Source organism: Nanorana parkeri, unplaced genomic scaffold, assembly GCF_000935625.1.
Source record: "Nanorana parkeri isolate BGI_ZX_2015 unplaced genomic scaffold, ASM93562v1 scaffold1268, whole genome shotgun sequence".
Lineage (NCBI taxonomy): Eukaryota > Metazoa > Chordata > Amphibia > Anura > Dicroglossidae > Nanorana > Nanorana parkeri.
Window position 1 is genome coordinate 439,506 of NW_017307536.1, and position 27,570 is coordinate 467,075.

The 27,570-nt window shown below is 43.9% G+C and overlaps 1 protein-coding gene across 1 annotated transcript in view; it reads left to right on the forward strand.

Moving 5' to 3' along the window:
• The first annotated feature begins 18,052 nt into the window (after positions 1 to 18,052).
• The window catches only part of RAB3A (RAB3A, member RAS oncogene family), a 37,122-nt gene continuing 27,604 nt past the window's right edge, over positions 18,053 to 27,570 (forward strand). Inside the window, exons 1-2 of the mRNA XM_018568968.1 lie at positions 18,053 to 18,160; positions 27,265 to 27,492. Of these exons, the coding sequence (XP_018424470.1) occupies positions 27,265 to 27,492 (228 nt within the window). The 5' untranslated portion in view covers positions 18,053 to 18,160. The remainder of the gene's footprint in view (positions 18,161 to 27,264; positions 27,493 to 27,570) is intronic.

Here is a 27,570-nt window from a genome sequence, read left to right on the forward strand (position 1 = left end):
CCCCCCCCCAAAAAAAATTAAAAAAAAATTTGCAGTGTATCTCTTCATTACAAGCAAATTTCCCAGTGCTTTATCTCTTTTAAAGACCTTGCAAATACAGAAAAACAGCAAGTCACTGCCTGAAATGCACTTAGCTCCCAGGTCCTGTTGTCAGCTAACAACCTGCAGCTTTTTTGTGGACTGAGTGTTGTTAGCTCTCCCAGTATCTTTTGGATGCGGGTGGCTGTTTTTAAACTTCCTTTCCTGGGACACCCTGCGAGCAGGAGCAGGAAAGTTTGAATAGTTTAAACAGCTGGTGACGGCTGTTACATACAAGTGTTCAGGCGGCTATAGAGCCACCCGATCGCTTGTATGGTGCAGGGAAGTGTGTGGTCCATTGTCTGTCTCTCCTGGGCTCCGCTGTCCTCTGTGCAGGCCCAGGACCGGTATGGCTGAATCAGAGGGAGATTAGCACACTTCCAGCAGCTGATTTCCCCTTGAATTACAGAATGCGTAACTGATGTGAATTACACTTCTGACTTCTTCCGAGGTGACAGCATACAAACCTGTGTATATAGTGTGAATGCCGTCACCTCCGCGTCAGTGGGCAGAGCTATACAAGCCAGGGATGTGCGGTCAGGAGAGGCAGAGCCTCACGTAGTATTATGCAGGAAAAGTCTGAAGCTGAGAGCTTTTTCTCCATTCAGAACGGCTTGTTACAGGTTACACAGCAGGGAAAGCCTCCCCGCTTTGTAACCGGTCATGGACAGAGCGCTGCCTGTCCGTGAAAATAAGACATTGTCTTATATTTTTTTGGGCTCAAAAAAACGCACTAGGTCTTATTTTCGGGGTAGGTCTTATGTATAACAATCCAAAGTTAACGCAAATCCAAATTTAAATCATCCAAAATGGCAAAGTTAAGAATAGGGTGATCAGGGCAATCAGGGGTGCCGTACCTTTCCAAGAGCAATTTGGTGACTATTCGCTGGCCAGAATGAGCGAAACGTACTTTCACTATCGATTCTTCACAGGCGGAGTGCATTTGGTATCACTCCGCCAGTGACAGGAGCAAGCACTATAGAGGAAGCATCGGCTTATGCGGCTGCTCCCTGCGCTGCCGCCTCGCTTCCTCTAGCGATGGCTTCATTGGCACTACTGATTCTCTCCTGCCTTTCCCGCAGCTCTTCAAGTTCCCACTTATGCCACCACCGGCCCTGGGAATGGTCACAACTAGGTCTTATTTTCGGGGTAGGTCTTATATTTTAGCAAATCCCAAAAATAGTACTAGGTCTTATTTTCGGGGTAGGTCCTATTTTCGGGGAAACAGGGCCCGTGTTTCCCTGAAAATAAGACACTGTCTTATATTTTTTTCGTCTCAAAAAAACACACTAGGTCTTATTTTCGGGGTAGGTCTTATATTTTTTTTTTTATGTACAACAATCCAAAATTAATGCAAATCCAAATTAAATAATCCAAAATGGCAAAGGTAAGAATAGGTTGATCAGGGCAATCAGGGGTGTGTCGTACCTTTCCAAGAGCAATTTGGCAACCAATTGCTGGCCAGAATGAGCAAAGCACGCTTTCACTTTCAAATCCGCACAGGCAGAGTGCATTTGGTATCACTCCGCCTGTGACAGGAGCCGGCACTATAGAGGAGGCATGCGGCTTATGCCGCTCTGCTCCCTCCGCTGCCACCTCGCTTCCTCTAGCGCTGGCACCGCCGATTCTCTGCCGTGGCTCTTCAAGTTTCCCCTTCTGCCACCACCGGCCCTGGGAAAGGTCACAACTAGGTCTTATTTTCAGGGTAGGTCTTATATTTTAAGAATTCCCAAAAATAGTACTAGGTTTTTTCAGGGTAAGTCTTATTTTTGGGGAAACAGGGTATTTAACAAGGACTGCATATATTGATTTTATAGAAATTATGTATAAAGTCCTTTATATTTTTTAAATGTATGAAGCACTAAGGTATTCACAGAAAATGTAGATTGGCATTAGTGCAGTGCAATTTTACGTATATAGATTGTAGTGGTTGTTCATTGATTGGCACAGCAGCTTAGACGAAGATTGTGACTAGAGCGCGGTGCATTTCTGTTTATACTTTACAAAATTTTAAAGCTTGACATGTTTGGTATCGATTTACCAAACATGATCCCATCTTTTATATTTTACAAAAAAAATTGGCTAATAATAAATGTTTCCTAACATAACGTAGGGAAAATGTTTAATTTTCAGAACTTTTTTCTTTAAAAAAAACAAAAAAACAGTGATGATTAAATACCACCAAATGAACGCGCTATCTGTCCCACAAACATTGTATGAAATTAATTTAGGTACAGCATTGCATGACTGAATAAATCAAAGTACCTCAGCGCTGAATACTGAAAAATTGCCTTGACAGGAAGGGGATTTAACACCCAAGGTCTTCAAGAGGTTAATCTGGATTCATTATTGAAAAAAGTTTGAGAGTTTAATACTACTTGAAATCTTTGATCCAGGCATGAATTTGCTTATAGATAGCACTTCACTCTGAGTATTAGATGAGTTTTTCATGCATGACATAAGCGATGTCCACCGCAGTTGTGATCACATGAACTTTCAGTTTCCTTGCAGTAGTACTCTCTCTGGCCACTGTTGTGATCTATATTATTATTTGTGATAGGCGTTCGCTTACCTGTATGAAATACACGTAACGTGCCATAAGAATTACACATACACTCTGAAGCGCTGATAGCAATGATACTGACCTGCGGTGTGCCATGGTCCGGGTGGACAGTAATGCCAAATAAGGGGGCATACTCTGATTGTACAAATGAAATATGAACCGAGAGGGACGGGTGGAAGTTTTCTGACGAACACCGCATGTACCTCCCATCTCGGCCGGCCCTCTTTTAAAGGCAGTGGGTGCGCGAACCCCTCCCACAAATACAGACTACCTCATTAGCCTTTCCACATGTTTCTATTATGTTTTCCATTTGTCCATTAAAAGATCAGTAAATATCTGCTTATACTTTGATAAAAATGTCTATAGTCAAACTATTACTAAATAATACACATAAAATTAAATGTTGAATATAAATATGTGCTACTAAAAAAAAAATGAATCAGTCCCTGGCAATGTGAATTCTGTGTTAAAAAAACAAAGCTGTAAAAAATTGAAAATAAACACTACAAAATGGCCCAATTTTCTTTAATCACAATGGTATGAAATACCCCCCGTTATAATAGGGTTAATTCATCTTCTTTTTCCTGCCTATGTTTTTCAACAGTCTCATCACCTTCTTTTTCTTTGTTTTTAGAGTTTTCTAATGCATTGTGAACTGTGCCATGCTGGCTCTGGAAACAAAGCCAGTAATTACCTTCTGCCTTATCTGTGTACATCACAGTGGAGACAGTTATTGCCTCTGATCAGGTTATGCTACAAGCTAGCTGGGTCTTTTACATTGCGGTAAGCAGCCAATCAGCTGGATGTCTCCATTGATTTGATTAAATGCTTTGTTCCTGTTAACCCATCAATCTGCAAGGTACTTGGAAAGGGCATTAAAAATATAAATATTCAAAAGTAATGTAGTCTACAATAAATAGTTAAGTGTAGGGAATAGACAGGTGGTGCTGATGGATTTGTTCCATATTGATTATGTTTCTAGTTCTAAATCTATCCAAGTTAAGCTGGCCATACACCTATAGATTATCTGCAGATTTTCTATGGTCAGATGGAAAAAGTGCCACAGCTTCCTCCATCTACACTCAACTGTGTGGATGGAGTAATCTCCACCTGGGCCAAGCTTCAGTATCTTGCTAGCTGGCCCCGCTGACTCTCAAAATACCTGAACAATGCCTGCATCCAATCAGATTGCTCAGGTATTTTGACAGTCCATCTGATCATAGAAAATCTATAGGTGTATTATTATTAGTATAATACAAGATTTATATAGTGCCACCTGTTTGCTCAGCGCTTTACAATATAAGGAAGACAGTACAATCACAATTCAAGACAAGATGGTAAGGAGGGCCCTGCCCATGAGGGCTCACAATCTAAAAGGGAGGGGCAAGTGCTACATGAGAGGTAGCTGTGTGGGGATGAATTGTTTGAGAACCTGATAATTTAAGCGGTTAGGTTGGGAACAGATAGTCAGGCAGGTTGGGGTAAAGAGTTCCAGGAGGATGGGAGAGACTCTAGAGAAGTCTCGGAGGCGAGCATGGGAGGAGTTGACAAGTGAGCTGGAAAGCAGGAGGTCTTTGGAAGAGCGGAGGGGACGGTTGGGGTGATACTTTGAGACAAGGTTGGAGATATATCCAGGGGCAGAGTTGTGGATGGCTTTGTAAGTGGTTGTTAATATTTTGAATTTAATTATTTGGGCTATTGGAAGCCAGTGTAGGGATTGCCAGAGGGGGGTTGCAGACTATGGGTTAGGGGAATGAGTCTAGCAGCAGCATTCATAGACTATAGATAGACTGAAGGGAGATAGCCTGTGTAGTGGTAGACCAATGAGGAGGGAGTTGCAATAGTCAAGACGAGAAATAGCAAGTGAGTCGATGAGTAGTTTTGCGGTGTATGGCCAGCTTAAGTATGGTGACTGATGGCTTGACAACCAGAAACAATATTCTTGGGCAGTCAAAGGCACTTACTGCACAGAGATTATATAATCTCAAAATATGAGTAGGTTTAGTCCTTCACTCTTCTCTGCTGAAAATATCCTGACTAATAAACGTTTGTGTGTTGACTAAAGCAATCTAAGAGATGACCGAGTAATTTTGACATCTCAAATGACAATTAAAAAATACTTTATTTGGTCCAAATTGAATGGAAAATCTTTCTTGTGCAGCAGGGCACACGTCAGGGGTGTCCCTTTTCGCCAGGCTTATTTGCTCTTGTGACGGAACCCCTGGAGGTTGCCCTGCGCTCTTCTCCTGGATTGAGGAGCGTTGTATGCTGATGACCTTATTTTGTTTCTTTCGGATGCTGGGCCCTCTGTGCACTGTTGGACATTCCGGATACCTTTGCTATGTTCTCTGGATTGCGGGTGAACTGGTCCAAGTCACATATCTTACCACTAGACCCCTTAAACAGAGCTCAGGCAGATCCTGATCTTCCTCTGCAGTGGGTGGACCACATTAAATATCTTGGGGTTACAATCACAAAAACTGACGGGGAATTCTACCATCTTAATCTGCTTCCCTTGCTCCCAACAATAAAGCGTAGATTGGACGCATGGGCGCATCTGCCTTTGACTCTGATTGGGTGAACCAACCTTATTAAAATGAAGGTCCTCCCTGTCTTTTTATACTTTCTTCTTAATTCTCCAGTACGTGCTCCAGATGCCTTTTTCAGAAAGGTGAACCAGTTGTTCTCCTTTTTGTGCAACTCCAAACTTAGTCTCCTTCAGGAGCCTTGGACTCAAAGTGGCCTAGCACTCCCTGACCTTAAAAAGTATTATCTGGCTGGCCAGATGGGGGTGATTAATCGTTGGCTGACTGTGGAGGATAGTGATGCTGCTGTGGTAATGGAGGCTGCCTCATTGGGATCCTATGCAGCTCTGACTGGATTGGTCTATAGAAGAGTGGGGACGCCTTATCTGCTGACTGGCTCTATGAAGGTGACTGTTAGGGATTGGGACTCGGTCTGCAGGCTCCTACATCTACATTTGTCTCAGCACACCCCTCTCTGGATTTAATCCACATTTGCCTCACTTTCTGGCTATCCCTGACTTCCACGTCTTGCCGGCTAAGGGAATCAGGACCTTGGGAGATCTGACTTCGGCTGGTAACACTTGTGCCCTTTGAGGAGTTAAAGGAGAGATACTGTCTTCCTAATCAATATTTATTTAGGTACCTTCAGCTTAGACATGCTTTTCAGGCACAGATGGGATTGGGGGGGGGGGTGCGTTGGGCTGTTCCCTTGGCATCTCTCCTCTGGAATCTCTCCTCCGGCGGGATGGTCTGCAGAAACCTCTCTCAGTAGTGCACCAAGCCTTATTTGACAATGCTTGCATCCATAAACTTTATTGCAAGCTGAAGTGGGTGTTGGATGTGCCAGATCTCTCTGATGATGATTGGGAGGATGTTTGGCATTATCCTTTCTCTTACTTGGTCTCGGTTAGAGACCGACTTATCCAATTTAAAATATTACATCGAGTCTATTGTGCTCGACTTGTGAAGATTTACCGAGATGCTTCCTTTTCTTGTTGGCGATGCTCTACTCAATCTGCTGATCTATGCCATGTTTTCTGGAACTGCACAGGGATTTCGGGGTTCTGGAAGGATGTTACTGACTTTATCACACAGGATGGCAATTTGGGCGATCTGTTGAATCAAACTCCCCTGGACACTCCCCAGATCTCCGAGACAACTAAAGAAACACACTTACTATGGCCTGTTTCCCGCTCGGAACATCTTGGATCCCAACTTTCTAAGAGCCACTCCAGAGAGGCAGAGGGAGTTGAGAGACCTGAACAAGTGGCTGTGGAACTGGGGTCGGAAAGAGGGCTTTGGGTTCATGGAGAACTTGGCTGACTTCTCAGTCGGTTACCGGCTCTATAGCAGAGATGGGTTGCATCTAAATGAGGAAGGTGCAGCACTTTTGGGGGACAAAATGGTTAAAAGACTGGAGGAGTTTTTTTTTTTTTAACAGGTAAAACTTTTATTTAATTTTTTCATACAAAAAAGACAATCACAAAAAGACAATGACAATTACAGATCGACCTTCTGAACACAGCATTTCCAGCAGTCAATACAAGACAATACAATAATGGTAACTCAAAAAATAAAGATACAAATACATCCAAATAAATCGATTTGTGGATCAGTACACTCAGCGCCCGGGATATTACTGAATTGAACCCCAGGGTCAGCCCAGCCACTGAGGGCAAGCCTCCATAGGGTTAGAGAGAGGAGTAATAGGAGGAGGGGGGGATGGGAGCAGGGGGGAGAAACAGTCCAGCAGAGAAGGGGAGAGAAAAAGGGAAAAAGAGAGAAGAGGGGAATGGAAGACCAGGTCAGCCTCAGAAGGGCGGAGTTGGCTAAGGAGAGAAGGGTGGAGGAGCTTTTAAACAAACATGGGGGGGGAATAAAAATAGCAAGTAACCAAAAGAGCATTTAATATAGAGGACTGTAATACAAGGGGGGACAGCAGGCTTACTCCAGTCAATCTAATTGGTGATGTATCAACCGTACCGAGGTCAGAAATTAGTTGGGATTCAGGGATTAGCAATAATAAAACTCAAACCACTAGCACCAAACTAAAATGTATGTACATGAATGCTAAAAGTCTAGCAAACAAATTAGAGGAGCTTGAACTTATGCTACTCGAAGAGGACTTCGATATAGTGTGAACAACAGAAACAACACCCCTTCTGCTGTTTGGATTTTAGCAGATGGCTCTATGCCTATTTCTGGCAAATCTAGATAGCCAGCTGCATATGGTTGATATTTCAGGGAATTTTTGCTACTTGAACCTGATTGATGGTTGCTCCGTGGCTTGTTGGGCTTCCCTAGGCTGGTATCTCCCTTTAGGGATCCCTCCTGTAACATTATTCAGCTAATTCGTCCCTTGCACAATAAAGCAATCTATGTTATTGATAGCTTGCCTCTATGCACAATTCAGGGCCCCTTATATACCCTAGACCAGTGGTCGCCAACCTTTCGGACCTCATGGACCACTAAATTCATCATTTTAAATCCCATGGACCACTAATTTGAATGTTTAAAAAAATAATATATATATATATATATATATACTGTATATATATATATATATATATACATACAGTTGGGATTGCACAGATACCAAGTACAGTACTCGGTACAAGTACGAGTACATGTACCGATACTTTTCCAGCTCCAAGATTAGACTAGAGAAACATTAAAAAATTAGGAGGCAGCTGTCATTTGTAAGGAGCACAGGGAGCTCCTGGGATTTGTACATCTCTGTTTTAATGTACGATTTTGTTTTTATAAATATATATGATGCACAGATACCAGTTTTGCGAGTACGTGTACTGGTACTTGCCGAGTACTTACAAGTACGAGTACTGGTACATTTTTATTTATTGTCATGTGAAATTTTCCTAAAACAATACAGACTAATGATTTCAGGACAGTGGTGGAGTGCCAGAGCCCGGTCCCAGCTGCAACCGCTGCAACCCTGGCAGTTCTCATGAAAATGCCAAGTATCTGCACTGGTACTCGAAAAGTATTTGTGCATCCCTAGATTCACACACATATGAGAATATATTTATATATGAGGAAACAAAAAATATGAGAATATATCTATATATACATACAGTATATATACACATACATACATAGGTCCGGATGTGCCTACAGGAGTGGCAGTGCTGGAGGAGGGAGGGAGTGCTGCCGCCTGCCCCGGCCCAGTAATAATATGAATTGTTTCCCCCCCCCCTATCGAATCTGCCACTGGCCCTGCCGCGGCGACCGCGGCACATGCCCCCCCCTAGCTTCAGCACTGTCCCCAACCACCCCCGTGCCTCCCATTTCCCCACACTGAGCCACTATTACCTGGCTTCTCTCCACTTTTTCTATGTCGCTCAGCCTGCTCAGTCTGGGTACTGACGAGATGCCCCGCCTCCTGCAGAGCCCGCACTGAACTCAGAGCCACGCATTCCTTGTGACAGCCGCTGCTTGCCACTCTGGGGCATCCCTCCCTTGTGAAGTGACAGGCAGGTACACAGCATTGACTAGTTCCCTGGTTTACTGCAGATACTTGAATGTTGTTTCTTGGTCCCCCTGAACATCCACCAGGTCCTAGGCTTTTGGCTAGGTTCCCTTGTGGATAATCAGGCTCTGATGGTGAAAGTAAATATATGATTCTTACTGTGCCTGCTATAAAGTGAACCTGTTATCTTACCTACTATGTACAAAATTACAGGTTCAAATAAATCATCTTGCAGAAAGACAATTCTCGCCTACCAGTATCATTGTCTGCTATAGCTACAGTTACACACTTGATCTTGCTGTATTGTTTATCTAGCAATTATGTAGCTGGCCTGTAGTGTAGACAGTTCTAGTGTAACCGATGCCAGGAGGACAAGCAAACTGTAATAGATGTTACCATTCCTAAAGAACTACTGGCTAATCATGATTAGATGTATAGAATATAGATGTACAGCAAAAAGGTATACATCGGGTTACAACATAACCAAAGCTTAAAGAAAGTTTTGTTTTTGAACACTGTCTGAGGACTCTAAGGTCTGCACATTAAAGGAGAACTATGAGATGAGTGATTTCCACTCACCTCATAGTTCTAGCCGACCTGTGACAATGAGACTGTCACAGGTCGGCTCAGTAGATCGGGAGGTGAGCGAACACATACCGGGTTCGCTCACCTCTCGATCCTGTCACGGCTCTCTGCCGTGACAGGGGGAGGGGCTGGATTCCCCACTCCCCGCTCCGATCTGCCAGCGCTGACTGGCAGAACGGACGGGGAGGGGGTGGGTACAGCTGGCTCTGCCTCTAGATAGGCAGAGCCAGCTGTCACTCACGCAGCTGGGCGGATCCCGTCATCTACGTCGGGATCCGCACCGGCTGCGGCGTCTCAGTATACCGCGAGCTGTAGCTCCCGGTATACTGAGCTTAGGGTAACGGGAGGACGCTAGTTTGTGTCCTCCCGTTACCCTAAGGAGAACTATGGGGAAAAACACTGACCCCATAGTTCTCCTTTAATAATAGCTATCTTTTTATGTTTTAAAGTCAGTCCAGGGGAACTTTAGTGGCAAACAAGTAAATGACAAACATTGACCGTAGGTAACCCCACTGAGTCTAGGTACCCCTTAAGGTTGAAGAAAGTTTAAAGGCTTTGACACACTGCTAGCAAAGCCGTGCAGAGCGAAGCAAAGCTTTGCGTGTAGTGTGTGAGCTGAGTGAAGGCAGATGATTGACTGCACTTTCAGCCAATCAGCTCATGCGTAACAACCAGCCAGACATCGCATGCTGACGCGCGGGTTTATACGCGCGAGCCGATTGGCTGAAGATGAAATTTTTCATCTCGGCACGCTCAGCTATGCGAGCTCTCGCAAGCTGACGTGCCGAGGAGAAAATTACATGACACACTGCTCGCGAAGGCAGTGCGCCACCGCTCCGCGCTGCTTCGTGTGCAGTGTGTCACAGCCTTTAATCTTCCTTTTTATTTTTCTGTTGTCTACATATTGAAATATCTGCATCCCACTGCTGCAGCCTGCCAGAGGATGGCCCCATAGCAGTCTATGAAGATTGACTACACAGATCCAGTATCAGAAAGAAGATTTAGACTGCGACATATGAAGAGGCAGGCCATGGCGATGCAGGGTACAATAGGTATACAACTTAAGCAGGGTAGGATAGATACTTTTGACAGGGGGAAGGAAAAAGGATAAGGGTACTTTATCTGCAAGTGCAATTACCCTTTACAAAAGGTGGCAACCCTCCATGCTCCCACTCTTACCATCAACACATTTTGCAGTGGATTAGAAAAGCTTTTTTCCCTGTGATAATCCTTTAACTAGCTACAGAAAAACAGCAGCTGTGCTTAAGAATTCTGTTTCACTATGAAAAAAACCAAAAAACAGATGGCAAGCACTGATATATATATATATATATAAAAAAAAATATATAACTAAGTACTTTCTCAAAAGAATGTATTTCACACATTGGTATACACTGTACAGACAGTGTCTCTTGACATTTAATCCTATTTTTTTCAAAAGATTAGGGATGTTCAGATACCAGTGCTGATACTTGGCATTTTCAGAACTACTAGGTTTGCAGCTGGGACCTGGCTCTGGTGCTCCACCACTGTCCTGAAATCATTAGTCTGTATTGTTTTAGAAAAACTGTCACATGACAATAAACAAAAATGTATTTGTATCTGTGAGTACTTGGGCAAGTATCAGTACTTGTACTTGGAAAAATGGTATCGGTGCATGCCATATAAATATATTTGTAAAAAAGAAAAGTATGATCCTTACAAATGACAGCTGCCTCCTAACTTTTTTTCTCTAGTCTAGTCTTGGAGCGGGAATAGTACGTGTACATGAACTTGTATTTGTACCGAGTATGGTACTTGGTATCTGAACATCCCTACAAAAGATTAATAATTACCCAAATTACTTTATCATAACAGTGCAAGAATGTAAGTTGCTAAATATAGCCTCCGCTGATCAACCCTGTAGTAAGCAAAACAAAACAGTGATTGAAATTGTTGACTGATTCCCTGGTAATGAAGCAATAAACTAGCATCACGATTCACATACTATAATGTGGGCAGGGCCAGATAATTTTGCAAGAAACATAACACCGGCAGTGTTTTTAAAGATGCACTACATGCACCTATAAAGTACACAAATTAATGTAGCTCATGAATACACCCTTAAATGTATTTCATTGCATTTTTTAAACACAAGCAGTGGAATTACCTGAATTTAACTCGATATAAGCATCCTGCAGTCACTGTATAGCCGAGCTTAGAATGGGAGCAGGAGAAACGGCACAAGGAGTAAAAACACGTGTGCTGCAGAGCAAGGACATGCTGATAGGAGGAGAGAGCAGAATGAGATAAGCTCCTTCGTGAGCTGCTTCTCCTTTTACTGTCCAGTCCCAGGGTGGGGGATGGGAAGGAGAGTAACATGTAAGTGTTACAAAATTACTTTAGGTCTTGTGACCAAGCTCTATAACTGAGTGGGCAGAAATACAAATCCTTTTGGCAGGTAACAGCCCCCATACAGTAAGTATTTAATCTGTGATATATATGTATTTAGCTGTTTGCCTGGAGTTCCGCTTTAAGCATTCCACTTTAAAAATGGCAGAATAAGGTTGCAATATGGGTAAAAAAAAAAAAATGTTTAATGTCTTGTTAAAATATGATATGAAGGCCTTTTTTTTTTTTTTTAAATCAAGAAAGTTTTTATTTTGTTTTACAATATACTGTAACATACAAGTAAAACAGAAGCATGGATTCACAGACAAAAACAGGGCTGCAACGATAAGAAGCCTCTTCTTCTACTGTATTAGTATTAGTGCCTGAGGGGCACCACACAGAGATTGTAAGGCTATCCGTAGCCAGTAAACGATTTCAAACTATTTATCTAGTACAATCAGTAAATATCATGTATTCTGGTTTAAACAGAGGTGTGTGGTTGCGATTGTTGGGGGTCGAGTACTTCCCGTACTCCGACCTCGTCACATTTCCGGGAAAGGAAGGGATCAGGGGGGGTGGAGGGGGGAAGGTTCAGCAAACAGCGTTGGCGGGAGTGAGGGGGATCTGGGAGAATTTCGACCCCCTAGTGGCGGTATGAGGTTGAGCTTTCCAGCCCTAAGATCAGAGTGCTAGTAGTCCGGTATCGAATGAGTATGACTGTAAGTGCTGGATCCAGGGGTTGATATTAACGCCTTTAAAAGGACTTGCATAGCAATGGAAGAACTTTACCTAAAAAGAATATATGCAGATCAAAGGAACAGTACTATTTATAATTCTTTAAATTATTCTAGCAATCTCATTTCAGAATGAAACTATTTTTGGACACCTCCAGAAACACTGCATGTTTCATACCTCAAAGTGAATCACAACAGCTGGAAAAATGAGCTGCAATCTTACTTGCATATATTATAAGTGAATAATAAGTTGTTCTGGTTTTAATACATAGGGAGGTTTTTGTAGTCACTCCCGCAGATAGAAGATCTTTGTTTTAAACATTATGATAACGTGTTTGTTCCCAGAGAACCATATGTTCTTTTGTTTTTGGAACTGATGTATAGGGTTACTTATTAACATTAGAGATGAACAAGTCATTCAAATTTGCTGTCCTGGCGATTTGCAGGCCGTGGGCAAAAATCAAATCCTGCTAACAAGACTTCATGTTGTTAATTACTAAATAAGCAAATTAAGTTATGATGGAGAGCTAAGGTTTTCTTTTATTCTAGCAACATGCCCAGGTAAGGGTGAAGAAAATAGGTGGTAAGGAGTGTCATTGGTATTGGGTCATTATGACAATAGAATACAATGGCTAATTGTATGATTTCATATTTTAATCTGTTCTTCTTCCATAGCTCCTTGGCTCTGGCCAGGCCCTATCTAGATTGATGTGTCCATTTTCCTCAAACCTGCAATCTTTCCACTATCGACATTCATATTGTAGCTCACAAACTTAAATGAGTAAATGCTCAACCTGGGATGAGATAAAACTGCAACCTATCATATTTGTAAAAACTCTCCTCCAGTTCACATTCTTCCTTTTCAAATAATAACCCTTCTTTCTGAACCAAGGTAGCACTTTTCAATTCAGGGGTGTGGAAATTTAAAAAAAAAACTACTTGCCCAAGGGCTAAAGCGGGGACCCAATCATCTTGTCCCTCATGACAATCTACTGAGACAGGTGGCGCTGTGATTATAGCACTCTGTCCCTCATGATCACACAGAGCAGAGCGAAGAACTGACGTTCTTCTCTCTGCTCCCCACTCTCCATCCTGAACTCACTTGCTGTGGTCTGGGGACCCCCAGAAGAGTGGGGGACCCCGCAAACCACGGCAAGGAGGGAGGGGGACAGGTGACAGACAGGATGGTACAAGTGATCTGATTAGATCACTTGTATGAAACGTGCATCGCCTCCCCGCTGTACATTCAGCCCTGCTTGCCTGAAGCAGGGCTAAATGTACAACAAAAAACTACCCTCCCGGCGCCCGGAACTGCATGCCCCGGGCGTTGGGCGATAGGAATTCCACAACCCTGACCCAATGCTTGCTAGTGTTGCCAGAGGAAAAAGGGAACTATAATCCACATATGATTTCACACAAAACAGTAAAAATTATATAGAAAATCAGTTTAAGGGCTTGTTCACACCGTGTCCAGACTGGAACAGTTTGTTACCGGACCAAAAAAGCTTCCCAATGTATCCCCATGGTATTTCTGGGCTCTGTTCCCACCAGCGCAGCCCGTTTTGGTCCAGAGTAGGAAAATACTGCTCGTCTCATTCTCTCTGGTCTGGAATGCACTGGAACGCATCAAAAACACATACAAACAGGTGCGCACTGGAACGCACCTGTAAGCCCATTTTAAGCTAAAAAAAAAAAAAAGGACATGACAAAATGCATTGCATTGCGTTCCAGATCTGGTCCGGAAAATGGTGTGAACCTGGCCTTCTTGTAAACGTTAGATAAAATTGACCAAAAACCATGAAAGTTTCTATTTAGCCTCCAGCCTATACTCTTTAGCTGGGACGGGTGGTCAGGTCAGGTGAGGTCTGTATCCCATAACTTAGATGAAAAGTCAGGTGAACTCTGTATCCCATAGCTGGCATGGAAGGTAAGGTCAGGGGCAGATCCAGGGGGAAAGGGTGGCAAAAGCAAGCAGTAGATCTATGCAAAAAGTTGTAAAAAAAAACATTGGGACTTAAATGTTTTGGGAGGGGGATTAAAGAGAATAGAGAATACCCCCTTTCTGCTTACCTATATGACCTGTCCAGTGTTTCTTAGGTTTGTCCCTCTCAACCGGGGCCAAAAAGCAGGTCACCTGAAAAAAAAGGTAAGTTACACAAATGAAGCTTAGAAGCAGAGTCCCTTCCCCAGCTTTTTAACCACAGAACCCAGCGAGAATTATAAGAGCCAAAGATCTTGCAGACATTCTAACGAAGTCAGCAGAAGCATCTTCTATAAACAGCAAAGGGATAAAATCTAATAATTGCTCTCTAGGGGTACCTGCCACCAGGTGAGCTTTTAACTGAGAAAGCCAGAACTCCAGATTCCTAGCCACACAGGTAGTCGCTAAGGATAGCCTCTAATTAGAAAGCCTTTAAATACAAAGCTCTCTTGTGTAGACTATCTATTTTCTTATCCATAGGGTCTTTTGGGATTTCCATATCCTCAAGGCTAAATCAGACCTCTTAAAGACCTTAGCAAGCGGGGCATCTAACTTAGGACTTTTATTCCAAAAAAAGTTATATGGTGGGCTGTGTGGAGTCTCACGTGGGCTGTGCTGACCCTCAGGTGGCTATGCGGGGTTTATGGTGGTCTGTGCGGGAGATATGCTGGGCTGTGCAGACTCTCAGGTGGCTGTGCAGGTTCTATGGTGGGCTGTGCAGACTCTCAGATGGATATGTGGGGGTCTATGGTGGGCTGTACGGACACTTAAGATGGTAATGCGGGTCTATAGTGGGCTGTGCGAACTCACAGATGGCTATGCAGGGTCTATGCTGGGCTGTGCATGCTCTTACCAGGGTCTCTTTCGGGCTTGGTGGGTGCAGGCAGCTGAGGAGGTTTTCAGAGAAAGGCCGCTGGGACCTCAGCAGCCTTCCTATGAAGCCCAGCACCTGTTTAAAGCTCCAACTTCAGTTTAAAAATTTGAAGTGCCGTTATGGGCGCTTAGTATCAGGGCATTTTCACGAGTACTCCCAGCACCAATACTGGTATCTTTGCATACCTATTATCAACTTTCCACACTCACCCCTATATGCAACATCTGGATTTCACGCATTGGCAAAATGTTGATAGTGTGTTATATTTCTTCATAAATTAGTCAATAAGGGGTCTTCAGTCACCCAAAGCCCCTGTTCACACCTGAGCCTTTTGCCGTATGAAGTTTCCCATTAAAGTCTATAGGACCAAAAAGCTCAGTAATCTGCCAAAAAGCAGCTTATCTATTCTTTCCAGCGACAGGCGTTTTTCTGCTTGCGAAAAAATGCTCAGGTGTGAACATGGGCCACAGAAATGAACGGATTCCTTGTATTGAGCGTTTTGTTGTAAGCTATAAATGACAAAATGCTTAGACCTGGTTCACACTAAAGGTGCCCATACATTGTATGATTATTGTATGAGAATCGCGTAAATCCCGCGATCATACGATAATCGCAAAGTGTATGGAAGGTGTGCAACCGTTTCTACTGTATGGTCGCATGTTTTCCGTCGAACAAGCAGGCTTGAAAACCCGCCGAGAATCGTACGATTCTCTGCGAGTTAGTGGCCTGCTCGTTCGGTAACTGCCGAACGGGGCGGTGTGCGCACGCGCACACTGCCCGTTTGCAGTCATCGGAAGCCCGCCCCTCAGGGGGGCAGGCTTGCGATGATCGCAAGTACGATCCAAAATGGGCAGATCGTACAAGCTTTTAATTAGCTTACAACCATCACATAACGAAAGTCTTGCGATGGTTGCTTGTAAGGTGTATTGGCACCTTAAGCGTATTGTCAAAGCTGATTCAGTGCAATAAAAAGCTTCACCAAGTCCCATTCATTCTTATGGGCCCTGTGCGCACCGGAGTGTTTTGTCACAACAAGCCTGTCACTGGAAAAAGTACATGAGCTTCTTTGGGGCAGATCTCAGCTAGTTTTGGTCCCATAGACTTAATTGGAAACGCTTGAAAACGTGCATTGAAATTAGTTTTTTGCGTTTTGTCCATTTACTTCAATGTGTCATAATCTGCTCTTAAAAAGCGTGTTTCTAATATATGCATGTAAATGCACGAAAATGTGCAGAAAAAAATGCTTAGGTGTGAACATGGACTAATCATATCATCTACAATTACATGCAGACTGCCGATGACAAATGTGGCCGCTGTCAGCATATCATTATCTTGAACAGGCACAGCGTCTGCATCTGTATGGACACACCTGGGATTCCTGCCGCAAGATTCCCCAGCCTAAGGACTTGTTCACACCGAATGCAGTGTGTTCCAGAGCGGTAGCTGCTGGAACGCACCGCAATCCCTCACAAAACTTCCCCCAGCGTTCTGGGTTTAGGACTGGGGCATGGCGATTCATTGACAACTTTGCTTGCGTTCCATTCCTCGCAAACGCAAAAAATAGAGCAAGCAGCATTTTTTGCATTTGAATGGAACGGAACGCAGGCAGTTTGGCCACACGTCCGATTGCACTGCGGGCGTGGAAGCTGTGCCATTGAATTCAATGCGGCGCCGTGCCCCCTCCCGCCCCAAAATGCAGGGGGAAGTTTTGTGAGCGATTGCGGTACGTTCCAGCAACTACCTCTCTGAGTAGCCACACCAGACACAGTGCTTTCCGGCCCAATTCGTACAGCGCTTGCAGCATTTTGTTCGGACCGGACCGTCGGCATAATGTGCCTTGCGTTCACGTGCGGCCAATCGCATTAAGGCAGGAGGGCGTGGCTACGGTGCCATTCATTTCAATAGACCACCACATCCCCTCCTGCCCCACAACATAGTGAGCCGGCCGCGATGCAGTGCGTTCTGGCCAGAATCGGGCTGGAACGCACTGTATCTGGTATGAACGAGACCTAAAACCAAGTGTGAATAGGACCTAACAACCAGTTCCTAGCATCTATCTTTCCATTGGTTAAAATAAAAATGCTGAAGCCTGAACACACCTGAAAAGATGTGCAAAAAAATAGACAACTCTGTAAAATGCTCATACTAAGGTGTGAATAGAGCAACTTCAGGCATAATTGCCCCTTTGGCCCCATAGACTTCTACAGAAGCGCGTGAAAAAAAATGCGCAATAAAAAGCTTCAAAATCACCTAAAAATGCTAAAAGGGTGATTGGGGGCTGAGTTTACACACACTGCGCGTGAATGGGGGCTGGGGATACACACACACACGTCCAGCACAGGTTTCCTTTAAACACTACAGCAGACAGCTGCTGTGAACCGTGACGTGTGTGGAGGCTTGGCTGAGGTCGACTTGTTATCAATGGTGGCTTGCTGTAAGGTTGTCTTGTACGGTGTGTGGAGCAAATTGCGGCACTGCCATTATACACCACCTCATGATAGCCCTTTAGAAATGACGCGCTTTACCACAGCTCAGAGCAGCCTCTAATTATATAAGCTGCAGCCGCTTGTATATTCAGGGACTTCACTGTAACGACCGCCATACCACAGTACTGTTAGCCCGCAGCCGCTATGCCTCCTTCATCTATAATTCACACTCATCCATGTTGGAGACAAAAAAAAAAAAGGGTAGGGACATCAGGCAGAGACATCCATCCCGGGCACCAAGGCAACCAGGACCTCCCCCCCCTGTTTAACAAGGAATACAGGCGGCGCCTTTTCATTGGCTTTCTTGGAGCTCCAATCGTATCCCTCCGTTTCCACCGAGGGGGCAGGGGATGGTGCTGTGTAGTCACGCCCACCACCACTTTGCAACTGCCAATCAAGTGACGTCAGCGTGTGCTCTGCAGGTGCAGGGAGAAAGCTGCTGCATTGGTGCAATAGGAGCCGAACGAATACTGAGGGGTAAGACTTGACGCTTATCGTTCTTTATGTTTTCACCGTGTGCTAACGTGGAAATAGGGATCTCCAGGACGAATCGTTAAGGAGCAGGTAGCGTCGGCTTGCTTTAGTGCAGTCATGTATGCCGATGCCTGCACGGATGCGCGATCTAACCTTCATTTGTCATGGAAGGATGCTGGTTGCGTTTTGCTCCTAAGCTTTTCGCATTGGAAATCCATGGGCTGCTTGGGATGGGGCATGATATGCTTGTATCTCCATCAGCGATGGTTGCCAGCTCTGCATTAAATCCTTTGCTGTCCCTATTCCCTTATCATTATTCCTAGCTCTGTATGATTGGGGGCAGTAATCATCTGGCATCCATATAAGTAGATCCTTTCTGCCAGTGGATTGCTGGATTTCATGGCTTGGGAGGAAGGGATCTGCTGGGTGTCCACAGCCAATTTGGTGCATGTCATTGATGGGCTTTCATTGTCTCCATTTCTGTTATTCAAGGTTGTATGATATTTGATAGCACCAGTTCTATTTTAAACATAGGTGTTAAAATGAAGATGCTGAATAATTCATGTGCTTCATTTAATAAGCAATGCATTTTTTTCCAAGATTATTTTACACTTGGCTTCTTTTTAATTTTTTTTTTTTTTTGGTGGGGGTGGGGATCATTTCTTTATTGCTGCTATTCTGACTATGGTAGGTTCATATAGACGTCAAGCAATGTCATTTGGAGCTAGGAAAGCCAGGTGATCCAGGCTTCATTGACTTTTCACATTTGCTTTCCATGTAAATACAATACACCCAAGTCCATTAATTAAAATAATTCACGCGCTTGCATGTTTTTGTTATTAAAAAAAAGAAAGTGTAGGTTGGGTAGCTCAGTTGCTTATAATTTTAAACATTTTTGGAACATCAGAGAATATGCATTGGTTATTGAGAACTTATATTTATATTTATGTTATATTCTGTGCACATTCAGAATAGGCAGCTATAGCCCACTACTTAAATGGGATGTGTGTCCATTGAATATTGAAGGCACTTGCCAAGTCTATTTAAATCTAATCTTTGTTCATTCATGGTCTTCATCCTAGAAGAATAACCATATGCTTCTGTGCTGTGCCGTTTCCAATAAAAATAATTCATGTGGATTGTGTCCATTGCAATTTTAAGGCATGCTCATCCAGTATAATTAACATTATCTAATCTTTGCTCATTGGTGGTCATCATCGTATAAGAATAACCATTTGTATGTGCTGTGCCATTTAGCATAAACATAACTGATTAAGTATATTCCATATATTCTTATTTTTGGCTCATTGGTGGTCATCACCCTATAAGAATAAACGCATACATGTGTCGTTTCAGATATAAAAATAATTTATGTGGAATGGGCTTTGGAAGAATCATTAAAAATGGCACATAAGGGAGGGACGTGGTATTTAAAAAAAAAAAAAAGACAATACTGTTCTCTATAATAAGATAGGCCATGCCGTAATCCTTTTTTATCGTGCAGACAATTTCAGCTATACCTCTAGCCCTGCAGGTTCTTCCGCTTGGCATTCACAGTCTGCACTTTTCTTAGCAGGAAAACATGCCGAATTGTAATTTGCTATGGCTCAATGTCCCTCTTCCACTGCAGTAATGGCTGAAAACGATTCCAGATCAGCTTTTTGGTGATATCCAGTAGTTTCTCCTCCATTTAACAAGCAGGGGTTGGTTGTCTTTGGCTCAGCTCTGCATTGTAGCCTCGTAATATACTGTAGGGTATCTTGCCTGTACACAATGTGGCCCATTTAAAGCTGCTTGCTGCCCAAATTTGCTATATTTCTCTGTGCCCTCTCTTGAATAGAAGTGGATGATTTCATTTTGTAGAGACTGTGCATGTAGCTCTGCTTTGTTTTTAACTCTTGCAGTGAGGTTACCCCTGCACTGCAAGGGTTAAGTGCTCATTTGTGTAAGTTAAAAAAATAAATTAATAAAATAATTATACTCACCCGATGCTCTGAGCCGGCTTCTTCTTAGTCCGGACCTTCTAGCCTCTTTCCCCCTCTGCTGCAGCGGTCTAAGGTCCCATAAATCATCATGTCTATACACTGCGTATAGACGTGAGGACGATGAGGAAGATTCCAATGCAGCGGAGCAGGAGAGAGGCTGGAAGGAGCACTGTGACAGCTGGCCAGCTAGAAGCTTCTGGTGAGTATATCTTTGTTATTTTTCTTCCTAGACAAAAACGAGCACCTAACCCTTGCAGTGCAGGGGTAGCCCCTCTCTGCAAGTGTTAATATAAAGTACAAGATTGAAGAAATAGGTCACCAGCACTCCATAAGTTAAAATGAATGAGTCCTTTTAATGGACAATGATGTCACAGAAATCCAAATATAAAGTACAACGTTTTTCCTTAAATCCAATAATGCAGAGGTAAGCACCCTTGGCACTCCAGCTGTTGTCTCATGATGCACTGCACACCTTTGGTTGCCACAGGCATAATCAAATTTTTAGTTTAACCACAGGGGTAGGCAACCTTGGTAATAATGTATGCTTCCCTTATTTTGCAATTGCCTGCTTGGCACCTTTTGAGAGTAACCTTTTCACTGCTGGGCGCAGGTTATTTAGACATTAGCATTGTTTGATACAGGGTTGAAACCAACGAATTGATTGATAATGAGAATCGTTGTCAACGATTCTCATTATCGATTAGTTGGACTGGGTCTCCTAGTTCTCTCTCAGCGTTGGGAGACTGTGTATCTTCAGCTCTGTGTTCCCTCCGATTGAGGAGATACAGACCCCTGCAGCTGGTGCCCAACGTTGAGGAAAGCTCCACCAAACCGCCCCCCCCCCCCCTCGGCTCTGCCGCTTTCTGGGAGCCCTCTGAAATGTTGCGGTCTGTGTCCCCTCCAATCCCCGCTGCTCTCCCCTGCCTGTATCGGCAGAGGCATCGGGGATTGGAGGGAACAGAGAGGCGATCCACCTACCGGCACCCAGCGGGAAGGAAAAAGGGCGGTGCGGGAAGGAGAGCTGCATAACAATTAGGAAATATGTGAAATATTTGCTGATCGTTCCCTGTAATAGTCAAACATTGCAGTGATCAGTAGTGATCACTACGATGTTATAAATAATTGAGGACATAGTATTTAGATACTGGGTCCCCAATTATGAATGAACAGGAAGTGCTTTACACCACTTCCTGTTCATTTTATGATTGTGGATATAGTATCTGTTTAATATCTCCTATATGAAGGAACAGGAAGCCTCTGTACTGAGTGCCTCCAGTTCATTGAGTGCTGGGGCTGCAGGAAAAGAGATTTCTTTTTTTAAGATCAAAAAGTTTACCGCTGCCATTTATTTCAGTGACACCCTAAACGCGCCCCCTACCCACAGTGTAGTCCAGCCGCACCAGAACATGTGGTGCCGCAATGCCATGCTTTCCATGCGGTGCAATTGCAAAAAATTGTGCATGCAGTTTTATTAAACTTTATATTTGTAACACTCCCTTTTGTGTATTTTATTTTAAATTAGGGATGCTATCTATTTTTTTTTTATCCAATTAATCGAAAAAATAATCAGGCAACTAATCGATTATGAAAATAATTGTTAGTTGCAGCCCTAGTTTTATACTATATGTGCCTTAATAGTTAACAATCCTTATTCAAAAACATTGCTTATTATTATTATTATTTCCTTTCCTCTGCCATTCTTATATACCAGGATTTGAAGCATTTTACAATGTGGCCACGTTTCCTCTTATAATTCAGTGCAGTTTGCCTCCTCTGCTCCTGTTTTATTCCAGCAGCATCATATGGCACTATGGTATAGACTTTTAAATGGTTGCTTTCTGCTTTGCTTCAACTGTGCTGCCAGACTTATGTGGAGTAAAGGTACATCCACAATAAAGCTGAACTCTGGAAATTAAAGACGCTAATTATTGCAGCTCGTTATTACATGATATGCAGTTTTAAAAGCGAGCAGTGTGACTACCTGAATTCGATCTGTCCCTGTACAGCAGGGTTGAAGTGAGAGAGGAAGAAGCAGCACAAGGAGCCAATCAGTTCATGGGCTTCAAATCACCTCATTCTCCAGTGTTGCTTTGTTAATTAAAGAGCCACTTCTGGGCTTGCTTCTATTTTCCCAGCAGTGCCCCTTCTAATATGTAATGGAGGAGAGACTTGAATGAAGTGATTTCAAGCCTCACCTCCATGGGGGATCAGGAGAGGTGCCGCCGCAGCAGCAGGAGCACAGAAGCGGGTCTAAAGACACTCATGCGCCACGGAGGTGAGGCTAGAAACTGCCTCATTAAAGCCCCTCCTATGTGGCTCAACTGGGCCTTTCTGAATGCTGCGGAGAAGAAAGGAGGCTTAAAATAGCCTCAAAATGCCCCTCTCTTGATGTGTGGAAACACACCTTCAACCCTGCTGATCGCTATACATGGAGATATGCACATGGTGTAGATCAGTGGTTCTCAACCTGTATAACCTCAGGACACAAATTTGTCTTTGGCCATTAAGTCGTGACCCAAGTCGCACCACACTGAAACGCACGGCATTGCGGAACTGCATGTTCCAGTTCAAGCGATCAAACTGTGGGCAGGAGGTGTGTTTTGGGATGCCATTTAAATGAATGGCAACGCAATGCACCTCGCGCACCAGAACAAACAGTAGGTGCGATTGCATGGTAGTTTGTGATTAAAACACTGACACACACACACAACCACAGACACAATCTCACACGCCCCAAAAATGTTTGGGGGTTCAGTGTGGGCTGCTGTAACGGAGCTCCATCTATAGGTACATTGCTTGTATAGCTTCCTTGCAGTCCCTCTAGAGGTACCGGGAGTCAGAATGGGATGTCACTCCGGTCACGCATTGCTGTAAGCAATGCATGTGTGGATGGAGCTCCCTCCCGGCCACACCCCCAGCCCATCCCATCTCAATCTGACGATTGGCACCAGGCAGCATATTTTGAATTGCTGCGTGGCACGAGAACTTACAGTGCTGGGCTATACACCTAGTGCACTTGAGGCATGTGGCAACCCACTGAACATGGGGTCACAACACATTTTTGGGTTACAACCCACCAGTTGAGAACATTGAGTGTAGATGACACTCAGAAAGGGTTTTCATAGGTGAGATCACATACGGTTCAGTATTAAAGAACGCAGCGCTCAAAAGTAAAGAACGCCGAGCACGGTAGTAACGCATTACAATACAAAATTTATTTCTATAAAGAAAATATTTTTTCTCTCCACTGTCATATTGTTCCTCAAAACATATTTGCCTCATGCAGTTTAATATGCTATCAATGATTTGTTTACAGGAACGTGTGTAATGCAATGAATTGTTAAATATTTCACTCACCACTTTGATACATTTAGGGTTAGGATCACAGGTCATTTGCTTTGCTTTTTGGCCTGCTGAGTTTTGCTAATGCGCCACAGGGGTTCACTTTGGGTGGGGGAGCATTCACAAACTCCCTGCGCCCCAGCCCTTCATCTTCCTCCTGTGCCATATCCTGTTTGCCTCCCTCAGATCCCGGTACCACTGCTGGCTGCTGTGGGGGTGGCTATATGAGCGGAGCAGGCTGTCTCCTGTCGTGTTTTTGTGTGTGCACGTGCAGAAGCTGAGTTCTGAACTGGGGGAGTGGCGGAATGCCAGGGTCCGGTCGATGTGATTCTGGTAGTTCGCCTGTTCTAGGAGTAGAGGCCATGGGCAGCGCTAGAGTGATCATTCTGCCTTTCACTGTTAGACCGAAGGCAGGTAATCCATGTAGCAACGGAAGTTCAGCGCCTGGATCAGCATCAGTGAAGGGATGATTTTTACAGTAAGCAGCAGCCAGTGGTCCATATGATAGTCTTCTTTAGAGGTAAGTTATGTCCCTGCCGCTTTATGCCCCAAAACATTTTTAACTAAACTTCAACTTGAAGGACGCTGAGTTACTGGCAGATAGTATGTGAGGTCTTGGAGTTGTCAGGAACTTTCAGAATGCTGACTCTCCAGCTGAAAGAGTCAGACTGAGACAATGTGAAGGGTTAGATAGATCTAAATTAGAGGTGCACTGACATGAAAATTTCAAAAACGAAACCGACATGAAAAAAAATGTCAGGCCGAAACCGAAAATGTTTTTTATTCTAACTTTTTAAAAAAATGTTTAAATTTTTAATAAACTAGTTTTTTTTATTCATTTTTGTTATATAATTTTTTACTTTACTTTTAGGGGCTTCTGGGAAATATTAGGGGTCTAAATAGACCCCTGATATTTCCCTTTTAAAATAGAAAAAGAGATTGAGGACACAAAGTCCCCAATCTCTTTTTCTGCATCCTCTGTTATACATAAACAGGAGTCCTCTATACTGAGTGTTCCTGTTCATTCATAACTTGTGGAGATAGTATGTTTGGAAACTGCCCCCCCGCCCGTACTGCTCCCTGCACTATTTTTGCAGCGCTGATCAGTGCAGTTTCCATAAAGTTTTCTGTGGAACCGCGCCAATCAGCGCGGTTTTGGGCATTTCAACGCTGAAACGCAGTTAAGAACTTCCCAAAACTCCCTTTTGAGATCAGCGTGGTAACCGTGTTGATCTGCAACCTCCCTGGTGTGAATGGGCTCTAAAGGAGGATTATGGGGTGAGAGAAAAGCACATCCCCCCCCATAATTCAAGCTGACCTGTGACAAAGAAGCTGTCACAGGTTGGTTCTATTGATCGGGAAGCCAGCAAGCACACACCGTCGATCGCTGACTTCCCAATCCTCTCCCTGCAGAGAGAGGTGACTGTCAGTCACTGCTCCACAAGGCATTCCTCCTTTCCCCTCTCCATTTCTCCAGCGCCGACTGGAGGGACAGATGGTAAGGGGGCGGTCACAGCCGGCTCTGCCACTAAAGAGGGTGGATCTCGACAGTATTGTTGGGATCCATCCCAGTTGTGGAGTGGCACTGCACTCTAAGCATATAGCGGGCAATAGCCTGCTATATACTGGAGTTTTGGGCGACCACAGGACACAGTATATGTCCTCCCATGACCCTGAGAACTATGGACAAAAAAGGTTGCCCCATAGTTCTCCTTTAACACAGGACTGGACTAATCCCAGAAACCAGGTATTCAATGCTTCTTTAAAAATTACAGCTGACGCCTAAATTTCAAGGTTTTCTCTTGTTGTTGTCAATGGGGCTGCCTAAAAAAAAATCCTTCTGGCTCCTGGTTTCCAAATTAATTTGTCCGCGCCTGAAGTAAGATCTTTGTCCAACCGGGATGATTACAGTCAGACCAGGAAAAAGTTGTGGGTCTCTGACCTCTGCAGACACCCCTAAGTGACCGATATCAGAGGTGGATGTTGGCCAAACTGCTAAATACACAGATGACGTAAATACTGGTAAATTCCCTGCTAGATTATTTGCATTTGTGTCCATCCAGTGCTGAGATTTATAGGACCCATTGAACAGCCAGGTGGATGAAACCACTTATAGTTAAGTTTTATATAATGGTGTGTTTACTGAACCCCCATCCTGTGACTGGAAAGTAACAGGACAGCCATGACTGTGACAACACAGGAGTACAACTGTGGGACACATGTTTGTTACCTTGTAACAGGAAGTGGCAGAACAAGAACCTTCTTAGCAGGATCACCAGGAAGTACTACAATTAAACTGCAGATTAAAAAATTAGTTTAAAATTACATTATCATGTCAAAGCTCATATGAGATTTTAGTGATTAGGCCTATACTTTAAAGAAGAACTCTGGACATGAGTCAGAGGACTTTAGACCGCTGGATCGTTGGTGAAGACAGGCTAGAAAGACTGGCCTAACAGCCGAGTCGGCTGCGATGATCGGGCGTGTACAACCTTCTTTTTTTTTTTACATAATTCAAGTTTATAAAAATAAAAAGTACAAGCAAGAAGAAAGTACAGGATCGTGAGTGGGTCGCCACGTCCATTTCTGCTGCGCTGGGTGAGAGCCTCCTCCGCCTCCTACTTGCGCAGCAGCGGGAGGACAGCAACGGCTGTGAATATAAAAGTGCCGCTGTACACACTCCCTGGCCGCTGCATTGACATCTAGTAGCCAGGGAGTGTTTACAGCAGGACTTTTCTGCCTCCCGTACAGTGCAGGCTCTACAGGAAGCGGGCATCTTAGCAGTGCTGGGGCTGAGAAAGCTGCATGGAGACAGAGCAGGTAGCAGGGGCAGGGGAGGGCTTGCATTCTTGTGAGTGTGCTTCTATTTTTATTTCTGAGTCCAGTGCCTTACTAAGTCCCGAGTCCAGTGCCTTACTAAGTCCCGAGTCCAGTGCCTTACTAAGTCCCGAGTCCAGTGCCTTACTAAGTCCCGGGTACAGTGCCCAGTGCCTTACTAAGTCCCGGGTCCAGTGCCTTACTAGGTCCCGGGTCCAGTGCCTTACTAAGTCCCGGGTCCAGTGCCTTACTAAGTCCCGGGTCCAGTGCTCTGTTGGGGGGTCACCACAACTTGGCAAATGTTACCAAGGGGTCCCGGCCCTAGAAAGGTTGAGAACCATTGCTGTAGAACATCTACGATATCACAGTAGCATACCTCAAGGGTGTGTACAGTTTTTTTATTTCTGCACCTAGACGAAAATGAGCACCTAACCCTTTCAGTGTGGAGGTAGCCTCACTGCAAAGGTTAAGAAAATTTTTGCACAGAGTTCTTCATTAAGGAGAGTACGTTGGACTATTTGTTGGGCAAAGAAGGTCAGTATGGCATATTGGGTTGAAGGTAGGGAGTGGACCACAGACTAACAAGCAAAAGAAAGGTAGAAAGTATGATGTATCCATTTATTGAGCATTGGGCTAGTGAATTGTTAATAGAATGAAATAGTTGTATGTTTGGATATTTGAATATTGGTGAGTTTTGTAAGGTTAACATTGGTGTTCTTGCAACATCCCACAAGCTGGCACTTGAGTGATTAAGGACGGGCTATCATTGTACTGATATATTCGGGTATCCAGGTAATTCCTAAAGGTGCCCATACACCTTATGATTATCGGGCGAAACGTTTCGTCCGATGATCGAATAACCGTACGATTTTCGTACGGAAGCCCCATCCTGCCCCGATGATCGCAATATTAATTTAGCCGTAATTAACGAAAAGCACCTGGACGAAATGCATCTTTGTACAGATGGCATCAGCTACAGACTCCCGTTATGGGCAAAAAGAATCCTCGGACCAGAACTTTGATTACATGTTCAAGATCTTAATTATTGGGAATAGCAGCGTGGGTAAAACCTCCTTCCTCTTCAGATATGCAGACGACTCATTCACCCCAGCATTTGTCAGCACGGTGGGAATAGACTTCAAAGTCAAAACCATCTACAGGAATGATAAAAGAATCAAGCTGCAGATCTGGGTAAGTGTGTAATTAACCAAGAATCATCTGTATTTGGTTATCCCGCCCATTTAATGTTTTTCTGCAGTGTCTCGCTTT